The 27718-nt window shown below is 41.2% G+C and overlaps 1 protein-coding gene across 1 annotated transcript; it reads right to left on the bottom strand.

Moving 5' to 3' along the window:
* kcnj19a (potassium inwardly rectifying channel subfamily J member 19a) lies at positions 1-27046 on the bottom strand. The gene is made up of 3 exons (XM_012851018.3): positions 25905-27046; positions 5287-5503; positions 1-1005 (listed from the first exon to the last, which is right to left on the bottom strand). Exons 1-3 carry the CDS (start codon positions 26568-26570, stop codon positions 341-343), a joined length of 1548 nt encoding a protein of 515 aa, XP_012706472.2. The 5' UTR covers positions 26571-27046; the 3' UTR covers positions 1-340.
* Between the last annotated feature and the right edge of the window lie 672 nt (positions 27047-27718).

The following is a 27718-nucleotide window of genomic DNA, read 5'->3' as shown; positions in this document are numbered from 1 at the left end:
AATATCAAACTGCTTTTATTTTCATTTTAATATAATTTATATTTGATTAAAACTAAGATCAACTATTGAGTATAGTGGTGCATAAATAAAACAACTGATTTATTGTAGACATGCACAACTCTTCTCAGAACAATCCAGTAAATATGCGTCTATAGTCTGCATCTATTCCTTTTGTTATGAAACACAAAAATCACAGTAATTCCAGTAAAAGTTCTGTCTGAAGAAAAAAATATCCGTTAACTGCCAGAAAGTCTGTCTTCCCCCGTTGTAACTGCTTTCCGTTGTTTCCATATGCACCACCCTCTCATGATCGCTGCTTCTCATGATGGCTGTCCAGATTTCAGCGGTCAGCGTTCATTTTCCGTAGCTTTGGTGGTAGATTGTCCTCTAGCCTCCCCCCGGCTGAGAGAAGAGGGCTGTGCATGGGACCTGGAGTGGGTGACAGCGTGGTTGTTGGGCTGCGCTGGTACAGGTCTCCTGTTGACTGCGTCATGGGCTCAAAGCCCACCTTCAGCGACTTGAGTTGTAGCCGATTTTGTGCTCCAGGACTGGGTGAGGAGCTGAGCCTCTGTAGCTTCATGGGGAGGTCCCCTGTGCTGCACGCCTTCTCTGTGTGCTGGGAGCTCAGCAAAAGAACTTTCCTCTGCAGGTCCTCCTTCCCCGATGAGCTCATCCGCTGCAGCTTGCTCGGCAGTCGGCCGCCAGCTCCTCCGTGACGGCCCCTCTCCTCTGAAGTGTTGATGCAATCCACAGAAAACACCCGGTCACGCCGGGCACCGTGGCTCTCAGTCAGTGCGAGGGTGGGAGTGGACAGAGGGGAGGGCAATGAGTTTTTCTCTTCCTGCTCTTTGACGCTGTGTGGTGGTGTTGGTACCTCAAATGTGTTGTGGAACTGAGAGTAGTCCACTCTGAAAAAGCCCTCCTCCAGAGACATCACAGGCAGGAAGCGATGGCCCCATAAAACTTCATCTTCAGTGTATGACGTCCGGGCTTGGCATGTCATACCTACAAAACAGCGATGGAGGAGTAATTATCTCAATGACATTCACTAATTAGGGTCCAAATAAAACAATACTTGGCTCGTGTGGAGAAATGCAAAAGGACAGAATCCTCTCTCATTATTTTCTTCCCCTTCCATTTATTACTCAAGATAAGGACTACTCTGCAGTCACACTTGAAATGAATCACATGACAACACAATAATATACCATAAATAACGGATTTCCCAATTCAGAAAAGCAAATAAAAAGCTTGTACAACCTATTATAACAAAGTATTTTTAGTCACAAACCTTCACTAATGTACTGCAGTCAAAAATAATAAGTATGACATTAGCCGAAACGAAGTATGTTTACACATCACTGGAAAAAGTTAAACCTTTCCAGGCTGCAGTTTATGCCGCAGTGTTCTGAGATAATCTAATATTTCTGTTGCCAGCGTACATTAGGATTGTGATTGGAGGGCATTGTGTTCATTGTGATGCCCATAAAAACCTGAATAACTTCAATTAGCAGTCACTCACATCATGCCACATCAGAGTTTTTGAACAAAGAATCTTGTCGTTGAGAGTTTCTGGTTTAACCAAAGAAACGCAGAGATGAGTACTACCATCCGGGATGAATTCTGAATAAAGTGAACATCTGCAGGAAGACACAATGCAAACTCATTTAGATTTTGTCACGCTAATTTCAGGAGTGGTAGAGTTTCATGGCTAATGCGGGAGAATCTGTTGACACATTAAGTATTAGTTGAATATTCAACAAATCTCACCTTTATGGAAGAGTGGCATAAAAAAACATTGTTGAAAGAAACCGTAAGAAGTCCTGTTGGCAGTTTGCCAGAATGTTCTCCAGTCAGGGGAGACTAAAATTTAGCTTTCTGGCATACATGCAAATATATGGCTAGTTGAGGTGGAAAACTTATATTGTGAATCACCTTAAACCAGTGGTTCCCCAATGTTTTCTGTTGCGCCCCCATCCCAACAGAATGGGTCAAAAATGTTACTTTTATCGTTTTCTGTTTTAATGCATTAAAGCTGTTGTTCTAAAGATAAACCAGAATCCCTTCTAAACTTTATAATATATGTATGTATGTATGTATGTATGTATGTATGTATGTATGTGTGTGTGTGTGTGTTCATTTATAAGATATAAAATGGTTTCTCACAACTAGAATGTTTCAACACTGCCACACTTTTTAAACTGTACAATAATAACAACAGTATAAATGGCTTCTAGCCCGACTCATACCTGCAGTGAACTTATAACTAGCTATAAACCTCATATATCAGAATTATTATCAAGCCAGTAATATTAAAGACAAGCTTCATTAAGTTTTGTATTTTTTTTGTTTAATAGTATTCATCATACTACTTACCTCGGGTGCAGAGCAAACATGGTACAGACAAAACTCTAAATGTGCTGTTGTCACATTTAGAGTGATTCAGAATAAATAAAACAGCCACAATTTCTTGTCAATGATGTTTCAGTATTTCAAAGTTTTTTTTTACTTTTTGTTGTTTTTTTCTTTCTTTTTTTCCCTGTCTTTGTACCTAATAATAATGACAGCATATTGCACAGCTTGCCTGCGGAAATTCTCAGTTATCCGGGTCATTGCAACAGTAACTTTAATCGGAGCCTAGGAGGATGGCCCTCCATGTCTGTTGCTCAAGTGTGAGCCACCAGAATTGACAAAGAATAGGTGTTGAAATGTTTTCAGAAACAGTAAAAGTGAAAGAAAGGAAGAGAAAAAGATGAGGCAAAATGCTAAAAGGGAGAAAAGATGACCGAGAAAGCCCCTATAGCAAAGGAGCCCAAGAGGGTCTAACACCGGGATAGCTGCCTCCCCCATCCCAGGGAAGAGTAGAGGAGAGCCCCAGGAAACCCCCCAGCAGCCACAGTGCAGAAGCCCCTTGGAGTTGGAGAGACAAGCCTGCTGGCATTTTATTTTATTTTATTTTATTTTTTATTTTTTTTGGGGGGGGGGGGGGGGGTTTGTCATGATCAATAAGTACACAGCTACAGCCTGAGCATCTGTAAGCACTATGGTTAGCTGAAGAGTAGGAGCATTACCGTGTACCTCTGAGGGACGAAGTGAGCATTGTTATGTCACAGCCAGATGCTATTCTCGGCTCACTACACTTCATCTACCAAAGCCATTTAACAGCTACATGACCTCAAACATCATTTTTTTAAGTACTCTGGCCTAGAGTCTTGGCTCTGATTACAACAATGAGTGCAGTGTTAATTTTCTAGCACTTTTCTGTTATTTAAAGAGGGCTGAGGTTTTCTTTTTTCAATACACATGACAACAGCAATGCATTGGAGGTTTGTGGGTTTTGTGCCTGACAGGCATGCCATTTTAGCTTCATCTCTCAGGCATCATATGGGTATCCACCCACCTGGATAATGTTTGCTGCATCTTGCATGAAAATAAAAGCCCCCAGCAAAACAACTACTTGGCAGACAGCAAGCAGGACATCCCAGTAGAAGGTTTTATTAGAACATTTCTGTTGGCAGCTTTCACTGAATCTTAGCATCGAGATGCATAAACCAAGGTTCTGAGACACAGATATTTAACTACTTCGTCTGACAATTTGTGCACAGACCTTTTATTGCTAATTTTTGTATTTAGGACCTAATGACCAATCTCCTGATTGGTAAAATGTTGTAATTTAAAAGCTGTTTTTCAGTCCACTTTTATGTCAGCAGAGGCAGATGCTGATAGTTTGCAGCTCTCTTCCCTTGACTGCAAACTGGTACATTTCATCAGATCATTTTTGTGCGAAAGAGGAGTAAAGTGACACATAACCTGTGTGTGATTTTAGAATTGAGGCCAATGCAAACTGTTCATTCCAACTTTATGACACTATTAAGTTAGAAATTATTCATACACCTGACAGAAATAGATATGTCACTTTTTTCATTTATCCAAGAAGTTTTTTTTTCTGATATGCAATAATACAGGTAACTCTCAAAAGATGATAAATGTATGTAAAACAGATATCAATTTTATTTAAATTTAAAAAAATATGTGTACACTTATTTACTCTTCTCAATAACCAATGTAAAAAAAAGCTTCACTGGCATTACAGCAGTAGTCATTTCTACACATAATTTCTATTTTTAATTTCTGACAAGTATTTTTGTATGTTGCCAGCGGTATTTTTTGACTATTAATATTTGATGATGAGCGCTAAGTTTTTAGGGTTGGAAGGCTTCCTTGCAATCAACCTAATCTTTAGCCCTTTCCACAGATTCCTCAGAGTAAAATCAAAGTTATAAATAACTTGGGTATCTATATGGTTCTGGGTGTAATTTTTCTATGTCTATGATTTTTGTGTATTATAGGAGCATACTGCTCTGTCTGTTTGTTAATAATTATCTGTGGCATTAATGCATGAACGAAATGCTATCACACAAGAAGATAGCCAAAAATATTTTTCTTGGGAAAGAATTTTTCACAGAAAAAAAAAATCACATTTAGGTTTTATTTATTTGCCTTTATGAGACAAATAAAGAAAGATTTAAATTTTTGCACTTAGGCTAACAGTTATAAATCCAGTAACTTTGGTTTAAGAAGAAAATGAATATGTGTGAGGGGCAGCTAGATGTGCATGAATCCTTGTGTAGGTGTTGGAGTAAGAGTAGTTTTACATATTTCCTTCTTGGCACCTTAGCAGCACTACGATGCTAATCGTCTGTCTGTGGCCAGATTAATGATGCTGTGCGAAGAGCAGCGACTGGGCTGCTGCTTAGCTGCTGATCCTTCTCTCCTCAATCCTCCTGAGCTCTGTTGTCTCTACTACAACAGTGGCTGAGAGCCACATATGGAGGACGGATAACGACAGAGCTGAAGTGGAAGAGGGAAGATTAATTTATTTGCTTTGCATTTTAGGGAAGACTCACTTTGTTAAATATGGAACATGGGGATCAGTGTTGCTGCTAAGGATTTGCTCTGGAGTTAGCAGGCTGTACACCAACTCCTGCTTATAATCATCTGAGAAATACAGCAGAGCCACGAAAACCTGGCACATTCATCACAGTGACGCACACTTCTGTGACCACGGGCATTTATTATGCACAGAGCCAGCTTAAACGTATTATGGAGCTATAAAATATTCCTCATAATTCAATCAGGCATTCATTCACATGTTGTTCTTTCTCTTCCGTTTTTTTTTTTTAAATATGTAAAACAGAAAAAGATGTTAACATTCACAATTTAACCCTTTGTGGGATTAAGGAAGTAGCGGTACTAGAATAGTGGTAATAGTAAAAGCTCCCTCACCAGTGGTCTCCACGATGCCTTCGAGGATGACAACAATCTCAAATTGTTCGTTCATTAGAGAGCGTTGCGATAAGTCAAAAAACGGACTCTTGTGATTGATTTCATGGCAGATCGTGAGAGGGGACACCAGGAAGAGCTGATCTGCACCCGTGCCAAAACCAACATCCAGCTCACACTGGTCCAGCGGCAGGAACTCGCCTTCAGGTGTCTGCCGGGACTGGAGGATGACCATGAGGAGAAAGAGAAGGAGGAGCAGAGGAAGAAAAGAAAAGAGACCACAAGCAGAACGTAAGATGCATGATAATAGAAAGATCCAGTTTTTCTTTTATTTAAATTTAAGTCAAAAGCAAGTGTTCAAAATTTCAGAAGAAACACAAATAATATAGTTTTTGTAGAGATTACATTTGTATTTTCAGACAAACCATTTGTATTGAACAACCCCCAAGTCTTCGATTAAAATCAGAGAAGAATTGTTTGATGGTTGCTTTAAAATTGTAATTTGGTACACATTCACACCACCAACACAAATATCAATGATTCAGATACCAAAGATTCAGGATTATCAGGCAGTAGCAGGAGCATCCAACACTCTGGAGAAACAACGAAAAGACTAATTTGCCTGAACTGTCTGATGCACCAACTGCCTGATAACTTCTGCTCTCCTCATGCTGTTCTGAGTGTTCCAGTTCATCGAAAATCAAATAATTTCCATGCTATGGCAGTGCATGTGTACCAGGTTTATTCCAGATCAGACTATTCCTACCGGAAGCCTAAGTTGGTGCTGGTTTTTGCCAAAAATTGTTTCTGAAAACATGAACGAAACATCCTCCTACACACACATCTCCACCCCTGCACCGCTCACAGCTTCTTTATTGTCTCCCACACAAACCCACATGCATCCCATCTCTACTCCTTTCTAAGCTATGAAGTTTTTTGTTTTTTCACTATGCAGTAATTCTAGCAAGAATCCATGTATCATTCCTACTAACTATGTAATATTTTAGTTTTGGTTATATATGAAAAGATTAAGGAAAATGAAAAAAACAAATGGTGGTGCTAAGCCACTGGACATATTTTTAAACTATGAAAGAAAGACGTAAAAGAAGAGCAATTTATTGATTGAAACTGTCGCTTGCACAGAAATGTTAACTGAAACCTTTTACTCCAGCCTTGTCGATACGTTAGCACGTCAGGCTACATTAGCACCCTAGCATTTGAGCTTTGTTCGACCTGTAGCTTTGTGCCAGGTTTGCAAACCTCCAGGATAAACTTCTTCACAGTCGGAACCTACTTCACTTGTACAGTAGTATTATAAAGAAACTATAAAATATTTGAAATAATATTTAAACGGCTTTATTTGGAGTTAGAAATAAACCAATCAGGCATGCTAACAGCCACTATTTCAGGTTGAACAAAGATGCATCTAGATATTGTCTTTCAGTCTCTTTCCTGGTCCTAAGTAGAAATGGAAGCAGTTATCGTTCCGATCATCATCATCTTGGAAAAAAATGTTAGCATGTTAGGATTTCTGCTTTATCAAGACAAATTGCAAATCCTAAAAGCTGTGTGTGCTTTGTTGTTTGAAATGCCTTTTTTCTTTTTTTTGCCAGTGATGTTTCCATAAATGCATAATAATAATTATTATTATTTTTCTACAAATATGTTTTAAAATATGATTTGTTGAAATGATTCTGTATTGTTAGCGGTGCTATTAATAGAGATGCACCGATCCAATACCTAGGCTGAGCGTACTGGTCGATACTAGATCCCAATCCAATACTACTGTTGAATGAATAAACCGTGTACCTTGCCATGTGTGTGAAGTTATCAGGCTAGAAATAAACATTGTTAAAAAAGCTCTGCATGTTCTATAGCATGGTGGTTTTGGAGGTGCTTGTTTAAGTTTGTGGTGTTGAATTTACCAACCTTATCACCCCCTCGCATCTTATGCATTGCAGATATTGCATGTTAGCAGTCGGACTTGTTGCCGTATCAAGTTTGAAATGTTTCCAAAAAGCAGTCCTGGCTCGGCCCGGCACTTGCTCCCTGTGGTGCTGTGCTAGCTGCTATGCGTAACCGCCATTGCAAACATAGAAGTGACTAGATAGCCATAACTGTATTGCTGTGTATGATATAATTAAAAAAAAAATTACTGAATCGCAATGCTGGATTGGCATCAATCATCCGATAACCGATCCAGCTGATTAGTTCATATCAGAGCCAATATCCGATTCGGGTATCGGATCGGTGCATCTCTACCTAATAATGATGGTGAAAAGCAAACAAGTTTGAACTGTTTTTGTTGCCACTATTATTATTACAGCAGTAAATGCAACAAATTAGTGTGATCCATCTTTTTGTCCATATCGTAGACAAACTCTACTCCTAACTCCTGTACATGATCAAAGCTCTACTTCACTCACATAGTGCAGTTCATTAAACACATACAATAAGATGTGGCGATACATTTGGACAATTCAGTTATAAGCAAAGGTTTTACTCAAATAGAAATGATGACATCAATTTGGGCTGTGTTATCCTAACTTGTCCTGATAGGTGACTGGTATAATGAAATTATGTAATAAATGCATATGTAACAAATGCAATCAATCAAAATTTGATTGATTGATTGATATTGTGTGAAGTATACACCTAAACTCAGCTGGTAAAAAAAAAAGCTAATTATTGCATAGGCTATGATTACAAAAGGCCACTCAGGTGATGGTTCTGCTGGTTTGTCTGGCCTACCTTACATTTATTAGACATTTTAATTCCACAATAAAACAAGTAAATTATTTATTACGTTCCATACTAGTTTAATTTTTTCTGTCATAATTGTGACCGTGGTGACTTCAGGATAGGGTTGCTTTGCTGATGAAAAGCTTTTTTTACTGGATGTTCATGCACAGGAGCCCAGGTGTATTGTTCTAATATTGTTTGCCTTTCAGGTATCTTGCTCACAATTTATCTTAGCACTTATTGAATAAACATTGTTCAGTAAGTGCTTGCTGCAGGTGATAATTTTTTTTTTGTAAAAACTAAATTAAATTTTTAACATTTATGTACATGTTAGGTCTATGACCTTATAGAACCCTTTTTACATTCAAAATTGTCTTTATTGTTTGTGCCATAGATAGATGTTGCATTGAGGTCTGGTGACTGTGGCGGCCATTGTAGTACAGTGAACTTGTCATGTTCAGGAAACCCGTTTGAGATGAAAGAAATGACTCCAGGTAACACACACACACACACACACACACACACACACACACACACACACACACACACACACACACACACACTCACTCCAGTGTAAAACAGTGGAAGCAGTGCACTTGGTGTTAGTCTGGGTCTCGTTCTCCTCGCTAAGCTTCATGCTTCCTGCAGCCGTATTACTCAGAGCCCAGTATCATTCTGACCTCCTGGGGTTTCACTCTGCACTGTGTCCATCTGAGACATAAACTGTGGAAGAGGGGTGAGTAAACAGGCTTGGGATTGCCAAAAAAAATCACCAGCTACTTTTTCCTTCTCCTGTGCATTTCAGTGAAATCCTCCTGCTTCTGTTGGAGAAGCCCCTTGATGGTGGTTCAGACCGTCTTCACATGTTTGAATCCTGTCTACCATCATTCCCTCCGTGAAGGTTAGCTCGCGATAGCTTTGGGAAGGTCTGTATTTCACGTTCTGTCTTTGTCACTAAAGATTTAGAAGATGGATGACTGTATGCAAATACTGACAGTTGAATCTCCTCACATTGGGCCCCCTTGGCGATCTGCTGCACTCGCCGTGCACGGAGATTCAGAGATGGTCCAGCTTGTCGGCTGTTTTTCTTTAAATCTGACATACTGTCCTAACAAATGAGCAGATTTCCATCCTGAAGCTCAGAGCCTCGGACTCTTTGTATTCATTTTATTCAATGCTTTTAGGAAGATTCTGCAGAAAAGAATCACCAGATCTACACATTTCTGCTGGGGAGAGAAATACTATTGATGCATTTGCATGCTATTAAAAATGTAGCAGGGTTTTCTTCATGGTCCTAAAATAAATCCTGCGAAAATATGAATAACACATAAATGATGAGTTTCTCAGAATAATCTGGTGTTAAAGTCTCTACTGGCTCAACTGTTCTCAAAAATTATGCCTTGAAATTTATTCCATATGTAAAAGTAATTGTCACAAGATCACCAGTGTATTAGCTATCGGCACATCAGATGTTAAGATATAGTATCCCCTTCCTTAGCCAATATGGCAGCATTTAGAGGTCTATAAAATTTCACAATGTTAGAAAATGTCAGGATCTTTGACCATTCGTCTTTGAACAATCTCACTAAATCTTCCAGAGTACTGAGTCCTTCCTTATGCTCTCATCTCTTCAGCTCAGCCCGCAGGTTTTCTGTATGATTTAGGTCTGGGGACTGAGCTTGCCATGAAAGAATGAGGGTTTTGTGTCCAGTGTTAACGCATCCACATTATTTTGATTAATATCTTGATAAAATACAGATTTCAAAAGAGAAACTTTTCTCATATATTCACTCTTTATTTCATGGCAAATTCCCTTATAGTGTTTTATTGACAAAAAGCTCAATAGTCTTATCTGACCAAAGCATCCTCTTTAAAGTCCTGGTAGCATTTAGCAAACTCCACATGTTTAAATCTGTTAAGAGTAGAATAAACATTGTTTTTATTTTCTGGCATGTCCTCCAAACAATCTGTTGGCATCAAACGGTTATATTCCAGGCCACAATATACTTTTTTGTTGAATTTATTACAGCAAACTTTGAATATCTTTGTACCACTTTTACCTTCTTCCTCGCTGTGTGGTGGGAAGAAAAATGCCGGTCCTTATCTAGCCTTGCTTGTCACAGTTCCAGTTATTTACACTATATTTTAACTATAGCTGACTTAGGATCCATGGATAGAAGCAGGTTTAGGGGAGAAGCTATATTCTTACAGTAATTTCCTGATTTATGAATACAAAACAGGCCTACTTGTATGGTACCTACTCCTGGAAGAGTGACTAAGAGAAACAGACTTCTGTCATTTCATACGTATGGGAAACAGGAAGGCCAGGATTACTAGGTAAAAATATGTTTGACCCACTGTTTGACTTTAAGTTCAAAGTATAAAAAAAAAAAAATAGACATTTATTTTATAACAATTGTTGGAGGTAATGTTAAAATATTTGCTCATCAGTGTGGTGTTAGTTAAAAACATATTCCACAATAAGTTCAATTATATACAGGCTTGTAGTACATCATTACCAAGGGTGTACATAAGTGCTGAGGCAGCTTCTAATTGAGCCTGAACAGAATTAAATACACAGCACCTCTGTGTATTGCAAACACTTTAATTCTGATCTGCTTTCCTATCCATCAGAAGCTTCTTTTAAGTTAAAAGTTGTTGAATATTTAGAGCCAACGTCTTGGTAAAGCATAAAGTTACGGTTAGTCGACAGCTGCACTTGCACACAGACTTACATAACTTCATATTAAATGCTGCAACAATAGTAAGAAATCCTGGCCATTGTCTCATTACTTATATCCTAGACTTTATGTGAGTGTGTCTAAAATAAGATTACAGTTTGGGCTTGTGTTCTTCCAATATTAAAAATTAGACACTAATGGATGGTGCTTGAAATACGAATTCTAATCATTTTCTTCTTGGGCTCTGTGCTCTCTAAGGAGGTTTTAATCCTTTGTGTGGCACTTAGCAGCATATAGGTGGGCCAAAATGTCATCAGAAATTATAGTCTACAGCCTCCTAACTACAGAAATAAAATAGCATTTTTTGTCTTTGGGTTTAAATCCTGAGTTACAAGGTTCACACATATCTTCGGTGTTTTTTGAACTGATGCGTAGGACGAAAATATCCACAGAGCACAGAGAATCCAGCTTCTGCAGACCATTGCTTGCAAAATACATCACTGGGAAAAAAATGTGTGCTTTACACCTTTTTGCCAAAATAAATCCTGTATTTTTGGAATAGTTTGATGCAGATAACCAAACAGGGTTTAGATGCCTTGGACAGATAAACTCTTGTGAGAAAACAACTTCTTGTAGAGTTTAAATAAGGGAGCCACGAGCACAGATTCAAAATGATATCTTGGTTTGAGGCTGACTAATCAATGTCTGCAGAGCCTCGAGACTTCTCTCCAGCTCTCCTCAACGCAATCACACAGTTACAACTCTTCTTCTAGGGAAAATAATACTCTTTCACTTGATATTTCACTTGTTTATATCTGAAATAGATTGCACCTATCAGATATTGAAAATACATCAACACAGAGGCGCAGTTGGTAGTGCTTTTACCTTGCGGCAAGAAGGTACCTACAAACGTCGGCCAAAGTTTCTGGAGTTTCATGTTCATGTTTTCACGTGTTTCTCAATTGAAAACAGTCTTAAAACATGACTGTTAATGTGCCACCTCTCTTTGCTTTTTTCACAGTTATATACCAAATCCTTGACACACCCACCCTCCATCCATCCTCCCAGCCAGAAAAGGCTGCGGGTGGCGAGATGAAACTTTCCCCATGAGCACAGCAGGAGAAGGGTGGGAGGCCATATAGCAGCGTCAAGCTGAAGGGTACGAGCTAGACGCCGTGTGAGGGTCATCCACACAATAAACTCAGCTCATTTAACGCTTGAAGATATTAGTTACTGTAATATGGATGTCGTGTATGCTTCAGATAGCAGTCGTGCTGCAAATTTATCACAGCAAACCTGTCTGGGTGTTTAACCAACTGACAGAGATACCCAACAGAGCTCCGTGTCCTTTTCGTGTGATGGGACTCTTCATGACAGCTCTCACCGGGCCGTTTCACCCCGTCTCCTGACCCTTATCACCTAGCAATCATCCACGACAGCTCAGCAGGGGCTCAAGGAAGCTACGCAAACAGGAGGTTCCCTCATGTTTTGAAGGGAGAAAAATGCTTTTCTCGGGTTACTTTTTTTTTCTATTCACTTTTACGAACCACTTTTCATTGCATCTACAAGCTTTGCCCATATAGAGACGGCAATCAGATCGCTAAGTGTGTCTGCAAACAGCCACTGCAAAATGTTGCCACAGATCCTCAATTTGAATGTAGTTTTAAAGTTGACTGGGCCGCTGTTGCACATGGATGTGCTTTGATCTGATCTGTTCCATTGTGGCTCTGACAGTAGCAGACTTGGCTTTTATCACTCTCTAGCAAAAAAATGTAATTCAGTGGAAAAATATTTTTTGCTATTATATTTTCTACGGCACAAAAATCTAATCATAAATTAAATGGATTTTACATTGATTTCTATTAAGATTATATCTTTATCTTTAATTTGCAACATCCCAATTCAGTTTTTCCCCATCAATCTTTTGGTTTTATTTTTCTCAACTAATTCAGACATTAGAAAGGGATACTGTGCTGGAGCTGTTTTTATGTGTTTTCTCCAGGCCGTTAGGGGGCGCATGTTTGCAAAGTTCGCTAAATTGAGCCAGTTAATAAGTAGAAGAAGAAGTGTTACAGGAAGCCATCTTTCTTTACATGAGTCAAGAAATGAACATGGTGTATTTCTCATCTGCACCCATCCAATCCTTTCCATCCCTTTGAGTGGCAATATGAGTAAGTCATAAAGTTGTGTATGGTGGCTAGAAATTATATATTTGATTATTGTGGTAACCTTGAGAGTTTTGATATGTTATATGCTCTAATACATTGGAGTCCAATTAGAGTGAGTCAAATGCTAAGGCTAAATGTAAGCTAACCCTTTAAATGTACCTTTTATAGAAAGTAAATGTTATTTGATTTACTTTGATGTATGATTTACATACTAAGTACATTTTTGTATTTTGTATTGTTTCAGTTTCACACTTTTTTCGCATTAAATCCGTTCAAATACAACACACGGCTGTTCCTTGGAGGAAGTGATGCAAGAAAGAGTTTAGCTGGCTGTGAATCTCAATATAGGACCCGCGGTCACATTGGGTGCAACAGTACAGTGAAATCATAGCACTCTGCGAGGGACTACGGGTAGACGCTCTACTACTCAACCATGGAAAAATCAGAAGCTAAAGGTCGAAACGATGAAGAGACAAATTCAACCCACTCAGCAAAGTTTTCAAGGTCTTCAGGAAAACTGACTGTTAGATCAGTAGCAACAGGCTCCAGCAGGTCATCAGCATCATCGCGAGCAAGTATGGCGGCAGCACGAGCACAAGCAGAAGCTCAAGCAGCGAAGGCCAGATTAGCCTACGCTGAAAAGGAAATGACAATCAAAGTAGAAAAAGCCCGTCTAGAAGCAACTCTCGACGTAATCAATCTCCAAAAGGAAGCTGATGCAGCCATGGCTAAAGCTGAGGTAATGGAGTCAGCAGCAGCTCAATTTGACACAGCTGATGCAGGACAAGAATTGAGATTTCTGCCCCTACAAACTACTCCAGAGCAAAAGGTGAGTGAATACATAAATAAACATAGTTACACTGACCTGGCTGAGGATAATAGAGAAACATTTCAATATGATGACGACACCTATCAGAACGCAGAATGCAAACAGCCAATAGTGTATACACCTTTTTTCCTAAAACAAGAACCAATGCAATACACGTTTGCACCTCAAGATGCCAAACGACCATCAAAAAGAGATGTAATTCCACAAACCCTCCACAATGTGTTACAACCACAGCAGGAACAAAACCAAAATAAAACTGCTGACACCACAACAAGTGACCTTGCCAGATTTCTAGCTAGAAGTCAACTATTGACTGGAGGACTGTCTAAATTTGATGATAAGCCAGAAACCTACCTAAGCTGGAAAGCCACATTCCAGAGTACCATCAGGGACCTTGGTCTTACAGCCAGTGAGGAAATGAATCTACTGATTAAGTGGCTAGGCACCGAGTCTTCTGAACACGCTAAGAGACTAAAAGCAGTTAACATAAAGAATCCACCTGCTGGTTTGTACATGATATGGCAAAGACTAGAAGAGTGTTATGGCTCTCCAGAAGCATTAGAAAACTCCCTGTTTGTCAGAATAGAAAACTTCCCAAAGCTTTCCAGTAAAGAACCACAAAAGCTTCGTGACCTGTCAGATCTACTGAGTGAACTCCAAGCTGCAAAGCTAGATGGCTATTTACCTGGGCTAAGTTACCTTGACACTGCGAGAGGAGTAGGTCCAATAGTGGAGAAGCTGCCCTTTCCCCTTCAAGAAAAATGGGCAATGGTAGGGTCAAAGTTCAAAGAAGAACACAATGTTAGTTTCCCACCCTTCTCAGTTTTCGTTGAGTTTGTGAAAGGTCAAGCCAAAGCAAGGAATGACCCAAGTTTCACTACAACATTCAACACAACTGCACTCTCACATTCAAATAACACTGTCAGCTACAGAAAAGGAAAACCAACACATAACTACAGCCAAAAGCCATCAGTCATAGTGCACAAGACAGACATATCATCAGAAGGATCCAACACAAAAGAAACAGGCAACGACATTAAAAGACAATGTCCTATTCATCACAAACCACACTCACTTGGGAGATGCAGAGGTTTCAGAACTATGCTACTTGAAGACAGGAAAAAGCTGCTAAGAGACAATAACATCTGCTACCGCTGCCTTGCTTCTACCAGCCACCAAGCCAGAGACTGTAATATTACAATTAAGTGTGAAGAGTGCAGCAGTGAGAAACACCTGGCAGCTCTTCACCCTGGCCCAGCACCGCGAATGTCTAAACCTCCCCTATCCCTTAAAGAGCAAGGCGGGGAGCAAGCAAATGCACAGGACTCAGATGTTACTGCCACATGTACAGAGGTATGTGGAAATGCAATTACAGGAAAATCCTGTTCTAAGATCTGCTTGGTGCAAGTCTACCCCAAAGGTCAGCAAACCAACATCAAACGAATGTACGCAATAATTGATGATCAAAGTAACCAATCTCTTGCAAAGACAGAGTTTTTTGATGTGTTTGACATACAAAGTCCAGCTGAACCATATACACTAAAAACCTGTAGCGGTGTAACGCAAGTGAATGGTAGAAGGGCATGTGACTACATAGTCCAGTCGTTAGATGGAAAAATTAGTTTACCTCTCCCTACACTCATAGAGTGCAATGCCATCCCCAACAATAGGGAAGAGATACCCACCACAGAGGCTGCTTCACACCACCACCACCTAAAAGCAATAGCTGCTGAAATCCCACCTCTCGACCCAAGTGCAGATATATTGTTACTGATTGGGCGGAATCTGCTGAGAGCTCACAAAGTGAGGGATCAAATAAATGGAAGACACAATGACCCATTCGCACAGAAGCTTGACCTGGGCTGGGTTATCATTGGTGATGTGTGTCTTGGCAAAGCTCACAAGCCAGGTGAAGTGAATGTTCTGAAAACACACATATTGGAAAACGGTCGCCCAAGCTATCTCACTCCCTGTGATAATCGCTTCAGTGTAAAGGAAGACTTCAGTCTGAGCCAAGCCAAAGCCATTTCTAATCAACTGCCATCCGGTTACTTACACCAAAGGCCCACAGCTGAGAATTTAGGAGAGACTGTGTTTTGTCGTACCAATAAAGACAACCAGCTAGCTCATTCTGCCGAAGACAGGATATTTCTAAAGAAGATGGAGGGATTCTTCAAAGATGACACTAACAGCTGGGTTGCACCACTCCCATTTCGAACTCCCAGACGCAAACTCCCTGACAACCGTTCATACGCCCACCAGCGGCTCATGTCTCTACGACGCACACTTGACAAGAAACCCGAAATGAAGACGCACTTCGTGGAATTCATGCAGAAAATGTTAGACAACCAACATGCAGAGCTTGCACCGCCTCGCAGCAAAGACAAAGAAGCCTGGTATCTCCCAATATTTGGTGTATACCATCCGCAAAAGCCAGGAAAGATACGCGTGGTGTTTGATTCAAGCGCGCAGTTTAATGGAGTGTCCCTCAACGACATACTGCTTTCTGGCCCAGACCTAAACAACACACTTTAGGTGTGCTGCTTCGCTTCAGAAAAGAGCCGGTCGCCATCACAGCTGACATTGAACAAATGTTCTATTGCTTTGTAGTCCAGGAAGATCACAGAGATTACCTTCGCTTCCTGTGGTACGAAGATAATGACCTTACCAAAGCAGTAGTGGACTATCAGATGAGGGTTCACGTCTTTGGTAACAGTCCCTCCCCGGCAGTGGCGATCTACGGGCTGAGGATGGCAGCAAGGGAGGCAGAAAGCGAATATGGAACTGATGCACGAAACTTCATAGAGCAAGACTTCTACGTCGACGACGCATTAAAGTCTTTCCCAACTGAGGCTGAAGCCATTGATGTCCTACAAAGAGCCCAGAAAATGCTCGCCCTCTCCAATCTGCGTCTGCACAAGATTGCTTCCAACAAAGTGCAAGTGGTAAATGCATTTCCCCCTGAGGACAGGGCCAAAGATATCAAAGATCTGGATTTGACGACTGATGAGATTCCAGTCCAACGCAGCTTAGGGGTCAGTTGGAACCCCACATCAGACACATTTACATTCCATGTTCCCCAAGAGCAAAAGCCCTATACTCGACGCGGTGTGCTTTCAACAATAAACAGCTTGTTTGATCCTCTTGGTTTGCTTGCACCTGTTACCATCAAAGGCAGGCTTCTTCTCAGAGAGCTCTCCAGCAGCAACCTTGAGTGGGACAGTTCCTTACCACAAGACATGTATGACAACTGGAGAAGATGGCGCGACTCATTACAGAGTCTTACAAGTCTACACATTCCTCGCACCTATGTTATGTTTTCCATCTCACAAGCCATCTTCGTTGAACTTTGTGTTTTTTCAGATGCTTCAGTGAAAGCCATAGCTGCAGTAGCTTACCTGAAGGTCACACATGAGGATGGACACAACGAACTTGGGTTCGTCATGGGTAAGGCTAAACTGGCTCCCATTCCAGAGCTCACCATTCCTCGACTAGAGCTTTGTGCTGCAGTACTTGCTGTTGAGATGTCAGAGCTCCTCACAGAGGAACTGAAGATCAAGATTGACAGGACAACATTTTACACTGACAGTAAAGTGGTTTTAGGATACATCAACAATCAACACAGAAGGTTTCATGTATATGTGAACAATCGTGTACAGAGAATCAAGCAGTCTTCACTACCAGACCAATGGAGATATGTGCCGACAGAACACAATCCCGCTGATCATGGCTCTCGATCTGTAGCTGCGGAGAAACTTGGTAGTAACTCATGGTTGTGTGGCCCAGCATTTCTCCTCAACCACGAGAGCCTCCTTCCAGAAAAGGGTCCATTTGAACTTGTTGATCCAGAGTCAGATGTTGAAGTTAGACACAATGTGACTGTGCTTAAGACCACAACCGCTCCAGGTGCCTTAGGTTCATTGCGCTTTGAACGGTTCTCAAAATGGACTTCTCTCATAAAAGCAATAGCCTACCTCAAACACATAGCTCACAGCTACAAGCCCAAAGATGGCAGCAGTTGTAGCAGGTGGCACCTGTGTAAGGCAAGTCTCACAGATGAAGCTTTATCTCAAGCAGAACACATAATTATCAAATGTGTCCAGCAGGAAGTCTATAAAGAGGAGATAAAATGCATCATGACAAAACGTGCCATACCACACAGCAGTTCTCTTCACAAACTTAATCCAATGATTGATGACAAAAACTTACTGCGAGTAGGAGGACGACTTTCAGAGTCCAAATTGCCAAGTCATGAAACCAACCCTCTTCTGATACCAGGAAAGCATCACATTGCTACGCTGCTCATTCGACATCATCATGAAGCTGTCCAGCACCAAGGAAGACACTTCACTGAAGGAGCCGTGAGAGCAAGTGGTTTATGGATAGTTGGAGCAAAGAGATCCATCAGCAGTGTTATCCACAAATGTGTCACCTGCAAAAAGCTTCGAGGCAGAACAGAGCAGCAGATTATGGCTGATTTGCCTGCCGAACGCTTACAAACTGATCCTCCATTTTCTTATGTTGGCCTTGACGTATTTGGACCGTGGGAGGTTTATGATAGGTGTCTCACGACGCATTCTAGACTCAATGCTTCTACAAGCAGGAAACCCTACTCTAACTCACGAGGTCCTGACAACGTTGATGGCTGAGGTCACGGCTATTATCAATGCGAGGCCCTTGGTACCTGTTTCCTCAGATCCGGAGGCCCCTTTGATCCTAACCCCCTCAGCACTGCTCACGCAGAAGTTTAACCCAATCGAAACTCCACCTGGGGACTTCACAAAAGCCGACATGTATAAAAATCAGTGGAAAAGAGTTCAAGCCCTTGCTGACACATTCTGGGCCAGATGGCAGAAAGAATACCTCAATATGCTCCAAAGTCGTCAGAAATGGCATCGCAACAAACCAAACTTGAAAGAAGGAGACGTTATTCTTCTGAAGGACAAGCAACTAAAAAGAAATGAATGGCTTATGGGAATCATCACAAAGACCCTTCCGAGCAAAGATGGAGTTGTCAGGAAGATGGAAGTGAAGGTTACACGTGGCAAGACTACTAAGACCTTCAACAGACCTATTTCAGACTGTATTCTACTTTTATCTTCAATGGAGTAGTTTATATTGGCATTCTTAAAATAATGCCAGGCGGGGAGTGTGCTGGAGCTGTTTTTATGTGTTTTCTCCAGGCCGTTAGGGGGCGCATGTTTGCAAAGTTCGCTAAATTGAGCCAGTTAATAAGTAGAAGAAGAAGTGTTACAGGAAGCCATCTTTCTTTACATGAGTCAAGAAATGAACATGGTGTATTTCTCATCTGCACCCATCCAATCCTTTCCATCCCTTTGAGTGGCAATATGAGTAAGTCATAAAGTTGTGTATGGTGGCTAGAAATTATATATTTGATTATTGTGGTAACCTTGAGAGTTTTGATATGTTATATGCTCTAATACATTGGAGTCCAATTAGAGTGAGTCAAATGCTAAGGCTAAATGTAAGCTAACCCTTTAAATGTACCTTTTATAGAAAGTAAATGTTATTTGATTTACTTTGATGTATGATTTACATACTAAGTACATTTTTGTATTTTGTATTGTTTCAGTTTCACACTTTTTTCGCATTAAATCCGTTCAAATACAACACACGGCTGTTCCTTGGAGGAAGTGATGCAAGAAAGAGTTTAGCTGGCTGTGAATCTCAATATAGGACCCGCGGTCACATTGGGTGCAACAGTACAGATACATTAGTAAATTTTTGAACTTAAAGCAAATTTAAGTTCTGGCTGAACTGGAACTATATCTCTTAAATTGGGTCTCAGACTGCAAACACTGCTCCTAAAGAAATCAGCTAATTCAGGACATTGGTTAAAGTTGGCAAAATCCTAAACCAGTAAAAGGCAAAAGGACAGGACATGGAACCAGGTGACAACAAAGAAAGAAGCCATCAAGGAACACTGAAACCAGGTGAGTCTAATCTGAGAGATGCAGAAACTGGAGAGCAGGGAAACTAAGGGAGGACACAATTAAAACACATTATGAAGACAAAGGGAGTTGAACACAACACAAGGAACGTAAACAACCCAAACTGGAAAAAGTTAGCACTAAACAAGAGCCTAACCTGAAATACAAAAAGAACAGAACACAAGAAATAAGAAATTCAACACAGAGGACTGAATTAGTATGGCAAGACCTTAGCAACAATAACCCAGCAGTGATCACAATACAAATACAAACGGACCTGGATCATGACAAGAGCAGAAAGCTACAAATACAGTAATAAGTGCTTTAAGTGCTTGAATTACCTTTAAAGCACACCTCTTCCATTAGGGCCAGATGTGTGAAGTGGACAACTACAGGTTGTCTAGTTCAGATACTTCCACCTGAGCTCTGGATCTTCTCAGGTTACCATATAACTTTTTTGCTGCTCTCCTTTCCTGGTCTGTCAGTCCAAGCGAATGCCCCTATTCAGTCAGGTTCACAGCTGTGCCATGCTCTAGCTCAGGGGTCGGGAACCTTTTTGACTCAGAGAGCCATGAAAGCAAAATATCTGGAAATTTATTTCAGTGAGAGCCAATAGGGTAGTTCACGCGTGACGTCACGTGTGACGTCCGCGCTACTTCCGGGTCCCGCTTGTAGGCAAAGACAGGACTGTTCTCGCATCTCCGGTAAATACAACTTAATTGTACTAGTCATTGTTCTACTGAAATAGCGGCGGAGGGGAGGTGGCGATCGCTAGACGGGGCCGGGAGAAGCGGAGTCGATGCAGCAGCAGCAGGCTGCTGCAGACAGCGGCTGCATTACGCCCTTGTTCACGCGCGCTAGTACGTCTGTGTTTTCGCTGCAACGTTGCCGACACCCCCACCCATTTTAATAAGACAAAAATGGGTCTTAAAAACACCAAAATAATCCTTTGTGAACAATTTTTTTAACCTACCGGGCGGCTCTTCCTCTCTGCTGAGGCACGGTCTGTGTCCGACTCCGCTTTCTGCTGTTATACAAACATGTGGGAACATCCATCCAGCCGTCCATTTTCTGACCCGCTTAATCCCTCATGGGGTCGCGGGGGTTGCTGGTGCCTATGTCCCGATATCAACCATCGACTTAATCTTAAAACGATCTTGTGATACGTTATCTAAAGAAGAAAAATACGTCGAGAACTGGTCAGTTTCCTTTGCGCCCGCTGTGTGTTCGCCTTCTGCCTTCCAGTCCGGCGCGCATGCGCGAAAAACCCGGAAGAAAACAATAGCAGTGATATTTTGTTTTATCTGCGAGCCAGATGAAATCATCAAAAGAGCCACAACTGGCTCGCGAGCCATACGTTCCCGACCCCTGCTCTAGCTACTTGCAGTTAATGAGTTATTTATAAATTGTTTTATAATCCAACCCTTTTATAACCAAATGAAATTCACCCAAACCTTCTCCCTGCTATGTCTGCTGTGTTCCTTGGTCTTCGTGGTTCTGTTTGTTTAGAAATATTGCATAAAAATGGTCTTCCCAAAACAGCTTCACGGTGTGAAGATGTTACACATACAATGGATGGACTGCATTTTGAATATACTTTATACGGTTAGAGTACAGCGGACTCAATGCAAATGTGTTTAACACATTTCCGATTTTTTTGGTTATAATAACCACTGATATGTGCTACTTTGTGTCTACACCACGTCACATTACAACCAATGTGACTAAATGCAGAAGTGTTTAGGAGGTATGCATACGTTTATGTGCTGTTGAACATCTAAACTTATCCAGAGTGATAAACACTCCAGACAACGGATGTCATTTGTATTTTAGGAGGAATATGTGGGTGGAGTGGTGCTCTAGTGGTTAGAGAAGAGGACATTTGCATCCTGAGTGCAAGTTCCCCGGTTAAAATCCCACAGACTGCCACTCTGGGTCCCTGAGCAAGACCCTCACCCCCAGAAACCTCCCCGGGCGTTGCAGAGTGGAAGCCCACTGCTGATCTGTTAAATGCAGAGGACAACTTTCATAGGACTGTTGGTTTGCAACGACAGATAAAGATGCTTATTATTACTCTGATTTTTATTTATGTTGTATTTGGTCCAGCTGACACTTTGGCCAAAACATATCCTCCATCAGGTCTCGGCTGTAGACCCGCTGAGCAACGGATTGCTGCCTGGCTCCGCTAGTGTGTGAGCAGTTTGAGCCAAAAAGTCTTCCTCTGGCTTCCTGGGCATCACCAAAGAGAAAAGGGAGAACCAACACGCAGCATGCAGGCGTAGGCAGATGGCTGCAGGCCCACTTCAAACCAAAAAAGGTCAGTGGGTCTGCGGATTGCAGTCAGAGTGGTGAAAGACTGCTGCTTTTATCCTGGACAGAGTAGCACTTGTGTCAGCCGTGTCCACATATCACAGCTGAGTGGGGTGGTTATTTTTGCTGACATATAGAGTAATGACATGCTTCGTAAAGGGCATATTTTCCCTTCATTTACTAAAAGTAATTAAATGGTTTTGCTCATTTTCTCTAAGAAATAAAGCGACGTCTTCATACAGCTTGTTATTACCAGCGTGTTTCTTGATGAGTTCTTCTCAAGTTTAAACATTCCTCGGCTCATCGAGCACCTGCTTGATTTCTAATTAAGTAAGGTTTTAAGCTTGAATGTGTTTAAATTGAGGAATAATCAAGAATCTTGTTATGTAACCCAAATGAAATCTTGGTGAGACACCGACTCAGAATTCAGATGAGACACAGACAGAGATCAAGACATAATGTTTAAGTTCAATGTACCAACACTTACCGAGAAGCTGAAAAGTGTGCAAATAGTCCTTAGCATCTGATAAGATTGAAACGTTGGAGTCAAATAAGACAGATAGCTGTCACTTTATGGAATTAGGTAAATTACCATGAATGAATCAGGCAAAACTCTCCCTGAGAAGTTACAAAGTGGGCAAATTGTAGGGCTGGACGATATAGAAAAACAAGCATTTCGATACAATAGAAATCTTGTTGATCGATATAGATAATTATCAACAAATTCAAAACATATATTTTAAGTGCAGCCCTGGCTATTTTATGCTGTTGCTTAATGACCTACTTTTAAATACAGATACACACAAACTTAAACTCAACCCTTTACTCAACCAACATTTTACCAAAACTGCAAGTTTTTAAAAAAAAGAAAATAGAAGGCGTGCTCTCTGAACTCTTTGAAGGGGGCGGAGCTTGGTACTTGGGTCTGTGTTTGTGATTGGTTGGGACGATGTAATGACTGTAATGTTAACCTACATGGGTATAATGCAAAAGGAAGGAAAACTGTTATTCTATTGAACCTTTTATTGATCCATCATCGATATACGTCTATCGATATATATATATATATATATATATATATATATATATATATATATATATATATATATATATATATATATATATATATATATATATAGTTATTGTTATTGAAATATCGTCCAGCCCTAGCAAATCGTCCTTAGCTAAATTTTAAATGTACAAGTTAATTGATGTTCAGGTCAAATAGACAGGTAACAGTCAGTTTATAGGGTGATGTAAATGTTACAGTGCAATTGCATGAATGTATTAGACAAACATATTCCGAGAGAGAGAGAGAGAGAGAGACTCTTCTAGACTCAAACGATGAACAAGTGTTGTAAAAACTTATCATTTTTTAGCATCACAGTGATTTCCAAAATGCTTTTAGTTGAATACTTGATGAACAAAAAAAATGCATTTCTCAGGTATGCTATCAGGTCTTTGCTGGGTTTTCACTTTGTTTCTCATGGAACTGAATTACAGATACCCATCTACTGTAGACAGTAGGACTACCACGTCTTCTATCGCATTCATGTCCATTTTCATCAATCTTATTACAGCTGCACGATATGTTTATCCACAGTCATTATCACAATATCAGTGTTTGCAACATTGCCACTGCAGTGGACTGCTTGCATCAAACATTTGGTAGGTTATTATTAAAGTATCTGCCATACATGCTCTATATATCCACCAGTGCACACACCGGATGCATGTTATTAGTATGTGATTTGCACACAACGGTGGAGGTATTATGTAAGGGCAATGAAAGAAGAGTCATAAACAGGGAGATCTTAATAAAATCATTGTTGAAATTTTCAACTCTGGTGTCAGCATGACATACAGTCCTGATATAGTGCAGCCCTAATGTTTAACCTCAAACTGCACCACATACTGTCATAGGCAGGTACATATACCGCTCAGAAACCGAGTACAAAGCAGCCCAAGTCAAAATCAAAACTAAAAGATCGACATAAGGCCTGGAGAACTATTGCTCGAGAGCACTTTAAAGATATCGGGAAAGTGTGGCTCCTTGGAGGAAAAGTGTAATAATGTTGGTATTGATTTAAACTTCTGCACAGTGCTGCAAATTCAGTTAATTTGAACTCAGTGCTGAGCTCAAATCAGCACCAGTTCTTAACAGTGCCCTTAAATCTGTTCATATTTCTGATTATCTGACATAATAGTGGACTTTATGAGCTGCTGATTTACTCACAGAAACAAGCTGGAGTCCAGGTTTGTGCCCATCAGAAATTGTCTCAAAATATCTCCTCTAATCTCCTCAAACTTCTAACTATTTTTCATAGAGCCCTGAACGAGACAGCGCTGTAGCTCAACAGCACCACCGACACCTCCAAGCAGGGAGTGCACTTCCAGCATTCAGCATAAAATATTCCATTTGTCCATGCAACTCACAAAGCATGTAATATTTAGAGGGATTTGTGTAATAAACGATAGATTTGTTTTCTTCAGTCACCCGCCTGATCTGTTTGATGTTTTTTTGTTAGCTTTCTTGGTTATTTGTGCTCTGGCAAGGTTGCAATCTGGGTAAGGGAGTCTTTGAAGCGAAAGAACAAGGTTAGACCACAAAGCCCCGGAGCAAAAGAAAGCGCACAGTGGTTGCTGTGTTTATTGTTCTCCACAAAAAGAGGAACTCTATTAATTTTGTGCAGTTTGCAGGGAGATATGAAAACATACGAAGATATTTTTCCCCAGACAAGACATTCTGGTCTTAAAGTTTTTTTTTTCTATGTGCTTCAAATGTTTGTTTTTTTATATATAATTTTTAGGCTTCACGGGACCAATGTAGGTGTTCATGAGACAGTTTAAAGGTTGACTATTGACTTTCCTGAACTAATTGTGGTAGAGTTTTGGGACTGTACTTCCTGCTTGTGGGTCCATTCGCCTCCTCCGTGCTCCTCAGCATGGAGCATCTCAGTCCTCCCTGCCTCCTGCTCTCTGCCTGCCTACATGGATCATTAAGCTGAGCAATGCTGTGTGTGGAGGAGAACACAGACATAAAAAAAAAAGCAGCTCCGAGCACCCGGCTAATGCAGTTTGTCTTCTTTATGGCCCATTTTGCCCACCAAACATGGATGTGGCTGAAAGCAGCTCTGTGGTGATAATTAAAAGAGCCAGCAGACCTCGCTGCTGTTTGTGTTGTGATTTTCTGCATTGCTGCTCGTTTTCAGAGTGTGCGGTTCATTAGCTGTGTTAGCAATAAAATGAACGAGAATCTGCTGAGTTATTCATTAGTGATGAAGGGTAATTCTTGTCCTTCTTTCTTTGTAACTGTTTTAAAATATTGCCTTTGAAGTTTACATCCAGTGTTAGAGATCCCCTCACTTTCTCACAGAAGCTGCTTCACCTGCCTGTCATAATAATTCAGTTTCCCCATTTTTTTCCCCAAGGGAAACTGAAGCAACTGTCTGTGCTGCAGCCACCCCAAACAAAAACCATCACTGCCTTCTTCTCTCTTATCTTGCTGGTTTGAGGTTTACAGTAGATCTGCCATTCAACCTCACAGCTACATGGGGATTATGGCAACTCTAGCTTGACCCTGCTTTCTAAGGTGTACATGGGTAGCAGGGCACGTTTTCTGTACAGCTAAGGGTCGCGCAATGTTAATTTTATTTTTTGATATGCAGCTCAAAGGTGCTACTTTTCCTCAAGAAAAGCCAAAGAGAATTAAGACTCTTCAGACACAGTCAGCCAAGAGTGCAGCCATTGTGCAAGGAGAGCTGTTTTTCCATGTTATTATGGAAATTAAAGAACTGTTTCTTGTGCATTAGAGAAAAAAAAACTACTTTACATTGAATGAAATCTGTAGAGTAGTGTAATGGACGACCCATTTGTTAGACATGCGTTGCTTTTTGGAAAAAAAATACCAGGATATTTTCCTTAGTTTTAGTGTCGTTACCTTTATGAGCTTGCACCTGATCTGCGCGGACACCATGTGGCTGTTGCGCAGATTTCCCACTCGGAACATGAGGCACAGTTTGCCGTCTCTTTGGGAAATCACCGCGTCCTGACTGAACATGAGCGTCTCTGCGCGTTTCTTGGGCTGGGACATTTTGATGAACATGCAGCCGATGAGGAAGGCGTCCACTATGGAGCCCAGCAGCGACTGGAACAGGAAGAGGATGATCCCCTCCGGGCACTTCTCGGTGATGTAGCGGTGGCCGTAACCGATCGTGGCTTCGGTCTCGATGAAGAAGAGGAACGCGGAGGGGAAGTTGTAAACGTTCGCCACGCAGGGGGTGTAAGACGAGTCGTGGCCGTGATTTAGATCGCCCCTGATATAAGCAATTATCCACCACATCGATGCCATGACCAGCCAGGCGATGGTGTAAGTTAGGATGAAGATGAGCAGGTTCCAGCGCCACTTCAGGTCCACCAGAGTGGTGAACAGGTCGGAGAGGTACCTGCTGGTCTCCCCGCCGAGGTTTCCGTGCTGCACATTGCAGCGGCCGTTCTTATCCACGAAGCGTTGGCGTTTCTTCTTGACCGGGGCAGAAAAAGTAGTTGCCTGGTTGGTGTTAACCACCTGGTAGTCTTCTCCAAATTTCCTCCGAAGTGCCGCCATGTCCGCCCGGCTGTTTAAACTGGAGCAACAATCGCTGTTTAATCCATTATGTGTTTAGAGTTTTAGTCTCCAATAGACCGGTTACCTGCAGTGCGTAAAATGCGCCATGGCCACTTCAGTGCGCACAGCGCATCCCGGGAATGACGAAAATCATACCACGGCAAGAAAAAAAATAGACCTCCGCTGTGCCTTTGCTTTTATGCTTTCACAGTGGGTGCCCACTTACTGAAAATATCCACTGTTCTCTTGGTTATTTCACATGACACCAATGGGTCTCAGCAGTTCTCGGTGCGCCCTGCTCAGCCTCTGTTCGTTCTGGCTTGCGCGTCGCTCAGTAGCACAAGAGCGGTCCGCTGTCCACTGTTTCTGGTGGGATGTCATGCTTAAAAAGGGAGCATTAGAGATGCAGAGAGAGGAAAGGAAAGGGGCAGGGAGAGAGGAGGAGAGAGTTACACAAGAGGAGAAGTGGGCAGTTTGACTCTAGTTCAGCTGGCTAGTTGGGTAGTTCTTTTTTTTTTGGGGGGGGGGGGGGGGTTGTCAATTTATTAACCTTTTTGGCATGAGATTTTGCAATGAGTTTTGATTGGGGTCTATACTCACGTGTGATGAAAAAGCATCGACAAAAGATACACGCGAATATTACATGTATGTTATCGGAGGCTCATGGGGCTAAGTCAAACTCTGCCATCTGCTGGGTGGACAATCCATGTGCATTTAAAACCTGACTGGGGTGAAAGTGAACATTTGTGCTGCTTTTACGGTGGTTCGGAGAAGTATTCACACCTGTTGAAATCCAATTAAGTTTGGAGATGTGTGAAGATTTGTCAAAGTGGCTGATGTAATATTCTCCCTCAGTTTTTACTGGGTAACATGGATGATGAAACTTTAGAACAAAAATCAGTTTACATAGCTTTCACTGTCCTATGTATTGCTAAAGAAAACTATCCTCATGAATTGGAAAATAAAAAAAAATCTCAGTAATAGTCTGAATAGAGATCTTTTGATGGATTATATTAGTCTTAAGACAACATTTGCATGAGCTACACCAGATCAGTCTCTCTGGGCTCCTTTTATCGCCTCCATCACCTATGGAGGTCCATTAAATTTGTCCTGCGGGACGCTGTGGCTAATGTGGGGGTTGCCTGGGC

The sequence above is a fragment of the Fundulus heteroclitus genome, chromosome 16, assembly GCF_011125445.2.
Source record: "Fundulus heteroclitus isolate FHET01 chromosome 16, MU-UCD_Fhet_4.1, whole genome shotgun sequence".
NCBI lineage: Eukaryota > Metazoa > Chordata > Actinopteri > Cyprinodontiformes > Fundulidae > Fundulus > Fundulus heteroclitus.
The sequence above is the reverse complement of the archived record's forward strand: the minus strand, read 5'-3'. Positions and strand labels throughout refer to the sequence as shown.

What these genes read in the sequence shown, in the direction of transcription:
- kcnj19a (XM_012851018.3), bottom strand. Translation starts at nt 26,570, where the DNA reads ATGGCGGCACTTCGGAGGAAATTTGGAGAAGACTACCAGGTGGTTAAC. An exon ending in TCAGGTGCAAGCTCATAAAG is followed by an intron (nt 5,504 to 25,904) that starts GTAACGACACTA and finishes GTCATCCTCCAG; the next exon opens with TCCCGGCAGACACCTGAAGG. An exon ending in AGGCATCGTGGAGACCACTG is followed by an intron (nt 1,006 to 5,286) that starts GTGAGGGAGCTT and finishes GCTGTTTTGTAG; the next exon opens with GTATGACATGCCAAGCCCGG.